This window comes from Giraffa tippelskirchi, chromosome 8 (genome assembly GCF_054371585.1).
Source record: "Giraffa tippelskirchi isolate mGirTip1 chromosome 8, T2T-mGirTip1v1.2.pri, whole genome shotgun sequence".
NCBI classification, from domain to species: Eukaryota; Metazoa; Chordata; class Mammalia; order Artiodactyla; family Giraffidae; genus Giraffa; species Giraffa tippelskirchi.
The window spans coordinates 77,969,321-77,978,624 of record NC_137282.1 but is presented as its reverse complement, the minus strand read 5'-3'; the positions used below and the strand labels follow the sequence as shown (position 1 = coordinate 77,978,624).

General features: G+C 47.3%; 1 protein-coding gene across 1 annotated transcript; it reads left to right on the top strand.

Annotated features, from left to right (window-relative positions):
* Positions 1–3,234: 3,234 nt before the first annotated feature.
* Positions 3,235–5,707, top strand: LOC145518988 (protein FAM90A13-like). Its single transcript, XM_081524250.1, has 4 exons — positions 3,235–3,267; positions 3,718–3,917; positions 4,348–4,453; positions 5,003–5,707. The coding sequence occupies exons 1-4, from the start codon at positions 3,235–3,237 to the stop codon at positions 5,705–5,707; spliced, it is 1,044 nt and encodes a 347-aa protein (XP_081380376.1).
* The last annotated feature ends 3,597 nt before the right edge of the window (positions 5,708–9,304 follow it).

Sequence of the window (9,304 nt, the reverse complement as noted above, 5' to 3'; positions counted from 1 at the left end):
GTTTAAGCAATGGGCTGCAGACACTTTTAATTTTAATTTAATTATTCTTTCTAGGTTATCACTGGTCACAATATTAGATAAGTTCCATGTGTATAACAACATATTTCGGCTCCAGCATACCATAAAATTGCCTAGCACCAAAAACTTGGGGGTTTTTTTGGTTACTATTCTGTGGACCTGTTTTACTCATTGGCCATCCACTTGCTGCTACGCTCTGACATCCACTGCTCTGTTCTGTGAGAATATGTGTTTGTTTTTGTATCATTTGCTTTCCTCATTTTTTTTAAAACTTATTTGGTCTTTAAATATATGTTTAGCGTTCCACATATAAGTGAATTCATAAGGTATTTCTAAATGTGTCTTCAAGATGTTGATAGATACAGGGTGATTGCTGTTGTTCAGTCACTAAGATGTGTGACTCTTTTCAACCTCCTAGACTATAGCTTACCTAACCTTGATTGGTTAAGAAAACCTCATCAAGGTCATGTGACCTTAGGATAGTATAAAGTCAGCATGAAAGGGAAATTTCCCCACTGACTCTCCTCAGCCACCCTGGAAGGTGCATCTCCTCAGCTGGAGTGTCTAGCACTCATGATTCTGAGCATCTGCTGACAGACTAGAGGTTCACAGAAGACTAGAGGTTCACAGCTGTGCAGTTTAAATTTGGTGTTCAGCTAGTCCCTTAGGGAAATACGACGAGTAAAATTATGTAGTGATGTGGCTTTAGACAGTTGGGAACTGATTCTTTAATTTCTTTCAACTTAATTTAAAATTTTTTTAAACTTAGATATCATTCCATTATAATATTAGTGAAGTTATAGGTGCAGAGCCGTACATTTCAGCTTCTGTGAACCATGCACCTCCTCAGCACCAAAAATGCAGTTTTCCTCTGTTACTATTTGCTGCCCCATTTTGTCTGAGGCTTCTCCTCTGATTTCCACTACTCAGGTTTGTGTATCTTTGTATTTGTTATCCTGTCAACTTTTTTCTTCCTTAAAATTTTTTACTTGTTTTCTTTTTGTTTTTTTGTGTTCCACACATGAGTGAAATTGTGAATTATTCTTTCTCTTAACGTGTCTTCAGATGTGGTTAGACCAAAGGTAACAGATGATGTCGCTTGGCTAAGAAACTCTCAACAAGGTCATGCGGCCTTGGAGCAGCCTCAGGTCAGCTAGGAAAGGGAAATTCCTCCTTGACCGGTCTTCAGCCACCTTCAAAGCTGCATCTCCTCCAGCAGAGGCATTCCTCCCCCACCTCTCTGGTCATCTCCTACAGAGAAGAGGAGCACAACTGGGTTTTAGGATAGTTTGCTTTAAATTTGGTGTTCAGCATATTGCTCAGAAAAAAAACGTTTAGTAAAGATACATAGTGATTTGGCCTGGCAATAGGGTAAGGTATCTTCATAATTTAAGTTTATAAATTGAGTTAACATTGAGTGTTAAGGTTTGATGTGCTTCATTTGTGCTTTTTTTTTTAATTATTTATTTATTTGACTATGCTGGGTCTTAGTTGTGATACTTGGTATCTTTAGTTGCAGCATGTGGGATCTAGTTCCCTGACCAGGGATCAAACCCAGGCCCCTTGCATTGGGAACATGGAGTCTTAGCCACTGGACCACCAGGGAAGTCCCTCATTTGTGCTTTACACGTCAACTTTTGTAAACTCTACACATGCTCACGACCCAAATTTTCCTCTCTCACTGTCACTACACATTTGCTCACCTTTACCATCGTGCCTTTACCCCTGAAACCTCCTCACTGTATTCACTACTCTGTTCTGTATATCTGTGTGTTGCTTTTTGTCATCTGGTTTGTTTCTTTTTTGTTTGTTCTTACTGTTCTACCCAGGAGAAAAGTCCGTTGGTGTTTGCCTTCAGCCTCTGACTTAGTTCATTAGCATCATAACAATGTCTATCCATGTTCTGGAAAAGAACAAGATCTCAATTTTTTTCTTAAAGGCTGATTAGATTTCTGTTGAATATACATACTATTTTTTTTTTCTTACCCCTTTTCCCCTTGATTGGGAACTATGACAAGGAGCATATTACTTTTGTTTTCTTCTAGGAGTTTTACAATCTTAGGTGTTATCTTCAAATCTTTAATCAACTCTGAGTTGAGTTTTAGGTATGGTGCCAAATAAGGATCTAGATTTAGACCATGATGCTGGGAAAGATTGAAGGCAAAAGGAGAAGGGTGCAGCAGAGGATGAGATGGTTATATTGAATCACCGACTCAATGGACATGACCTTGAGCAAACTCTGGGAGATTGGGAAGGACAGGGAAGCCTGGCGTGCTGCAGGCCATGGGGTCGCAAAGAGTCAGACTCAACTTAGTGAATGAACACACACGTGCAATGATCTAGATCATTTAATCTCAGTAGTAAATTTGAGAACAGAGGCTGATAAAATACATCCTTCTGAATGCTATTATTATATGAAGATTCAAATTCTAAGGAATTTAGCATCTTATCATTCTGACTGAGGTGGGACACTGGATAAGCAGTTATGAAAACTCGATGCTATTGTCTGTAGGCACTGAAAGCTTAAAAAATTATTTGTTCATCTTTAGTTGAAAAATACATTTCACATTATTATTAACGAGGTAAAAATGAGACACTGAGGATGAAAGGTTCAGAAAACAGAAGAGAAGACAATAATTTGGGGAAGTGAATTTGTGTCTGAAAATTGCCTTCTCTGATGTCCTACGGGAGAGTTCAGTTTTTCAAAAATTATCAAATTTATTTTTGATTTTCAAATGTCTGTGGCTCAATATTAAATATAGCCTTCTCCTAGCACAGCTGTTTGTACACATGTGGGGAAATCTTGTCTCACTTTTATCTCCTAGATTGTGATACACATATCCAAAGTCTCTAAATTTAGTCTTTTATGGGTACAAATTCAAATGCACGTTTCTGCCTAAAACTTCTAACAGAATCCAGGTCCGAATCTGTGGATGGGTAATCAGGAAAGAATAGAGAACTGTCTGGGCAGGAGAAGTCAAATGAGTCACGGGGTTTCATTATCCCCATTTGGGGTCGAGGAGGCATGGATGTCTTGTTTCTCTGTATGAATATTGACAGTTTTCTCTTTCTTTTCACAGAAGAAATCTAAAAGCTAAGACTGAGGAGAATCTCTAGTACATGTGGAAGATGGCTGGTCGCTGCCGATGGTAGGGACCACGCAAACTCTTTCAGAATCAGAAAATGAGGAAGCAAAACCTGGGACCAGGAAGGTAGATGGCTCCCCACCAGCAGGAGGAAGACACCATGGTGAGTGGAGGCTTGGATCCACAGGGAATCTGTGGGTGGCCTGGACTGTGGAGACAGGGTTTAGACCTGGAATATACTGAGTCCATAACTCACAAGTGCATTCCCATCCAAAGATAGCTGCCTTGACCTCACTGCCCAGCAGATCGGGCCATTCAGAGACTGGGAGGAACCACCTGGGCTCCTTGGTGTTATGTCTGGCCTGGCTTCATCCAGATCTTTCAATGGGGCTCTTACTGTTCACCTTAGACCACCAGTCCCTCCTCCTCTGATGCTCCTGATGAAGGCTTTGGGAACCACAATATTGTAATTATCCCAACACCTGAGGGACCGTGTGCTTCTGTCCTTTCTCCAGAACCAGCATTCAACCCTCTCCACCCATCCTGGGATTCACCTTGGACTCAGGGCTGTGGTTTCTGCTGACTCACTGACGTTGTTCTCCTCCACCCACAGGTGAAGTGTAAGGACTGTGGAGCCTTTGGGCACACAGCAAGGAGCCTCAGGTGCCCCATGAAGCACTGGCAAGAGGCCCTGGTCCCTCTGCCCTTGGGGTCCAGACTCGGTAAGGAGAACCTGGAAGCACGGAAGCTGCAGGACCCACCGACCCCATGGACCCCTAACACGGCTGAAAGAGAGGAGGAGGAAAGGCAGAGGTGAGTGACGGGGAGGTGGGACCCAAGGTCTGGGCTGAAATCTGGAGACGGTTCCTCTCCTTGTGGACACTGTGTGCTGAGCCATCTCCAGAAAGGACAGGGAGACTGGGGAGACAGAGACAGGAGCCACGTCCTCGGGGGACACACTCAGGGGCTCTAATATGCCTTGAAGTCACTGAGAGGTGTGGGGAACACACACAACTTTGCACCTGACCGGCCCCAAAGCCATAGAGATGAAGAGACAGGACTTCCTGGGAGACCCTGGAGGGGTCTCTGGAGTCGGAGAAGGACATGGGGGATCTGCACAAAGGCAGAGGGGTTCAGGTCTGGCGTCACCCGCAAACTAGGAAAGGGGCTGGGCCGCAGCACTGTCGGTCCCAACTGTGACAAGGACAGTGGGTTTCTGACACTTGACATGTTTGTGTTGCAGGAAAGAGGAGCAGCAGAGGAAGCTCCTGCAGCGATTTCCCAGGAGGCCCCGCGGTCGGCAGCCGCAGAGCTGGAATGAGGAGCCGGAGCCCGGCCACTGCCTGAGGGTGGGTCTCTGCTGAGCCCCGTCTTTAATCGACTGGCCTCAGTCTCTGTCTGTGGGGGGAAACCATTCACATTCTTTTCTGACCAATGTCATCATTTATTTTTCAGATGCCATTTTTCACAGTGCCTTTGATTTTGCATTCTTACTTCTCTGGCAAGAAGCTAGCAGGGACATGGACGTGATTTTATCAGTAGCTTCCAGAGTAGAATCCTTTAAGTTAGAACAGGAATCTGTAAATTGTGATTCTTCCTTCAAAACTGGACATGAAAACTCATTTTGCCATCAAGGCACCTGCAAAACACCAGTCTGTGTAGTCTCGAGAAGGTGTACCAAACGCTTGCTTCCCCTTACTTAACAAGAGACACTGTTAGAACGTTTCCTTTTGCCATTTGATGTGAAAATGTATCAAGGTCACATTGTGAGCACCCTAATGTTGAGTATCTTATCACATAAAATTAATTCCTAGGAGGTGTTTTTTAGTTACTGCTAACTTTTACTGGATGGAGAGGAGATTCTCACACCTGGTTTCTCTGTGTGGTCCTCCCTACAGCATCCAAACATGCCCGTGCTTATCCACACATCCAAGAGGAACTCCCTCCAGGATCCAGATCACCCAAGAGGGTCACCAACCAGGAAAGATGTGAAATCCACCCTCCCCGCAGTGCCTCTCCTCGGCAGGAATTTGGTCCAAGCCTCCAAGGGCAGCATCGAGGCTCCAGGCAAGAGATCTGTCCAGATCCCCACCCTGGCATGTGTGAACCCCTCAAAGAAACCTAGACTCAGCCTTGTCCAGACTCCCCAGGAGAGCACCCCGACAGCAGATCTGAGGGCCTTCCTGGATCTCCCTCCTCCACCCAGCACAGCCGGCCGTGGGCCGAGAGTGGCAGCTCGTGTGTCCAGGAAGACACCTGCCCAGGGGCAACGCTTTGACCTCCAGCCTCCACCGGACAGATCTCTCTCCAGTAACGTCCCAGCCGTCTCCGCAGCCCACCCCCCGCCCACCATGCGCGGCCTGGGCCAGCCTCTCCGGATGCTCTTCCTGAGAGACGGCAAAGGCTGGTGGAGCTGCAGGTACACGGCGCCGCCCTCTCCGCGGCCTGCGCAGCGCCCGGCCCCTCCTGCCCGGATCCCGTCCATCGACCAGGAGCCCGAGGGACACGCTGTCCCCGGGCCCCGGAGCGTCCTCTACGATGACCTCCGGGTGTCTTCTTTCTCTGAGGAGAGTAACTGGGACGGAGACTCCAGTGGCCACTGAGCCCCGTCCTCCGGCGCCAGGCGCCCTGACTGACTGTGACTGGTGGGCGGGGCGGGGGTCCCGGGAGCGCTGTTCCCGGGGAAGCAGGACTCCCCGCCCGGTGGGCGAAACAGCAGTGGGACCCGGACCAGCCTGGGGACACACAGCTGCACACACCGCGCTGTCTCCTCGGGAATCCGAGTCTGTCACCCGGCACTTACCAAACTGAACGTCAGGCTGTCAGCCTAAATCTGTTATAAGTAATTGAGGCAAATTCTGGGAGTAACGTTTAACCATTGTGTAGATAGGAGGTGACGGTAATATCTGTATTTGATGGTAGTATCTGTATTTGGTAGTAGTATCTGTATTTGGTAATAGTATCTGTATTTGGTGGTAGTATCTGTAGTTGATGGTAGTAGTTGTATCTGAACATTTGGAACCTGCCTAAAGGGCCTGACTCTGCCCTACAGAAGGTCAGCCGCTCCCTGTCCTGAGATAAGTCTAGTGGACTCTGTGGAGTCTTTCACTATAAATCACAATGGGGAAAATTCCCATGATTGCGCTTATCGTGTTTCATTAAATGTTACCATAAAGTTTTGTTTTAAAAAAATTCTTTCTGTGTTTACAGAATAAACAAGAAAAATTACACGATCATCTCAAGAGATGTAGAAAGATCATTTGGTCACATTCAACATCCTTGTCAGGCAGGCCCTGCACCCAGCCCCAGCAGGGCCTTCCCTCTGCCCTAAATCAAATCACCAATAGGTCAAGATCCACTTTATATGTATATATAATTACATACTGTTGAATTTAATATGCTAATAGTTCAAGATCTTTTGTATTTATGCTCATAAGGAAATTTTTGATTTTGTTATTATGTATTATTTGATTTTGTTATCATGTAATGCTATGCTTAGTTGCTCAGTCATGTGCAACTCTTTTGGACCCCATGGACTGCAGTCTGCCAGGCACCTCTGTCCATGGGGTTCTCCAGGCAAGAATACTGGAGTGGGTTGCCATGCCCTCCTCCAGGGTATCTTCCCAACCCAGGGACTGAACCCAGGTCTCCTGCACTGCAGGTGAATTCTTTATAGACTGAGCCCCTAGGGAAGCCCTATTCAGTAATACTGGTATGAAAAACTAGTTGGAATAAGTTGCCACCTTGCTTTGTAATGATAATTTTGGTAAGATTGATATAATGTCTCCCACAAATTTTATAAAATTTACCAATGAAAAAATTTCAATTTTAATAAAGTTTTACCATATAAAACATTTTGTTTGTGGTTTTTATCTCTAAGCCTTGAAGATCATCTTAATATTATTTTTACTCAAGATCTTGTAATTGAGGGCAAAGAGGAGCATGGGAGGACCTTATTAAAAACAGAATCAGGGCCTCCCAGATCCCCGGGGCCACTTATGCACGTTAACAATGCACCCGGGTCAGTCCCCTGCTTGGAGAATGTGGTCAGCCTGTGTACTGCCTACAGCCGCAGGAAGCCCCAGAATCGCCTCAGCCCTCATACTTAGGTGCCTTCTGCCAGCTCTTCCTCCAGAACCCTGGGAGTCCAGACAGCAGGCTTCTATCTCAGCAGAAGACAAGCAAGTGTCAGTGACTGTTGTTCCAGCACCAACAGGGGGCAGCAGAGGCCACCACGAGTGGTTCCAGAACTCCCTGACCAACCAGGCACTTATCTACACTTGCTCAGGCTGAGGGTCACCACCCCCTTGCCTCTCAGTAAAGTGAGCGAAAGTCACTCAGCTGTGTCTGACTCCTTGCGACCCCATGGACTGTATAATCCATGGAATTCTCCAGGCCAGAATACTGGAGTGGGTAGCCTTTCCGTTCTCCAGGGGATCCTCCCAACCCAGGGATCGAACCCAGGTCTCCCACATTGCAGGTGGATTCTTTACCAGCTGAGCCACAAGAATACTGGAGATGGTAGCCTATCCCTTCTCCAGTGGACCTTCCTGACTCAGGAATTGAACTGGGGTCTCCTGCATTGCAGGTGGATTCTTTACCAACTGAGCTATCAGGGCAGCCAGCTTGCCTCTCAGCACAGTTCTATTTCCAGGTAAGTGCTCTTACCAAAGCACTGAGGTTAAAATTATTGGCTACTCATATGTGCCCACTTTCATTATAAATGTCATCATGGCCCCACGCTTTGTCTCTCAAACATTCTTGCTCCTCCCTCTCTACACACCCCCATTATTTTAGTCTGGAACCTCAATTAGCCTCTATTACTGCAAGAGCCTTCTTCCAAATAGACTGCTCTGTCAATTTAATTATTCCCCTGGCCAGTTGTCTTTAAAAAATGGACTCTAACTTGGCACAGATTAAGGTGTGCAATTTACCTTTGTGTGCTGCATACAGGCACGCACACACACACACACACACACCTACATACACACACAGAATGTTGTTGTCAGTCATAAAAGCCAACCATGAGATTTACTCAGACAAGAGCACTTGGAACACTCTAATGTAAGAGCTAGAAAGGAGCTGACAGATGATCTAAGGTGACATTTTCCACTGAGTATTCCAGAATACACTCCAGAATTGCTACCTGGGCACTGTGTTAAAAAGGCAGACTTCTAGGCTCCACTGCACCCTGCCAAGCTAAAACGTCCTGGAGTGGGTCTAGGTGTCTGCATCTTGAAGCAGCTTTCCCAGTTGTTTTCATGCATGATCGAGTGTCTCTTGATCAAGGTGCAGCAGATCTGAATCTATGCAGGTGCTGCTGAGACCCCAGGAAGACGGCTTTCTGCCGATGTCTGGATCTCTAGTGAGGGGCTGGCCTAGAGACTTGGACCTGAACCCTGACCTCCTGCCTCCATGTTCAGCGGTATGTCCATTTCCCTGCCCCCCGGCGTCTGACCTGATGAGGTTCTGAGAGTAAATGACCACAGGATTCAACTTCCTCCTCAGCCCTGAGGAGCAAAGCCTGGTCTCAACAATGAGCTCACACCTCACTGGGAGGCAGTGTCTGTCAAGCAGACTCACATGCGTGTCATGAGTACGTTGTGAGCAGAGCAGCGTGGGCTTTCGGACCAGTAGGGAGAAGGCGATTGATCGTGAGGCTGGCTCGTAAAGCCTGGGAAGAATGTCTAGTCACTGAGGAAACCAGCCGCACTCATTGTACCCGCATAGAGACAGCTCCGCGCTCAGACCCTTTGATCCGGAGCCAAAGCACTTGTAGCTCATGTCCCCATTTACCACGGTTTTCTGGTCCGAAGTGTGCGCCCACGGGCTCCCAATGCTCTGAGTGTCCCACGAAACGAGGGTTCTCCAGCTTCCTGCGAAGGCCGCTCTGGGCTGGGAACAGCTCTGCCCGGAGCCCTAATGAGGCGGAGGAGCGCGGACATCCGGCCCCCGACGTCCCGCTGGCGCCGGAGCCGCGGGCGGAAGCGTCCTCTGCCTCCTGGAGAAGCAGCCAAGCTCTCTCCTCTCTCCAGCCATGAGGACTGCTGTGCCCCTGTTTACCGTTCTCTTCTTTATGAGCCACGTCCCTCCAGGTAACAACAACAACAACAACAGCACCCTGCTGAAGCCTTGGTAAGAGTAGGGTGCCTGAGACCTTGAGCGCCTCCAGTAATCAGAGCAACGTCTCCATCACCTCT

What these genes read in the sequence shown, in the direction of transcription:
- LOC145518988 (XM_081524250.1), top strand. Translation starts at nt 3,235, where the DNA reads ATGGCTCCCCACCAGCAGGAGGAAGACACCATG. An exon ending in AGCAGGAGGAAGACACCATG is followed by an intron (nt 3,268 to 3,717) that starts GTGAGTGGAGGC and finishes CTCCACCCACAG; the next exon opens with GTGAAGTGTAAGGACTGTGG. An exon ending in GAGGAGGAGGAAAGGCAGAG is followed by an intron (nt 3,918 to 4,347) that starts GTGAGTGACGGG and finishes TTTGTGTTGCAG; the next exon opens with GAAAGAGGAGCAGCAGAGGA.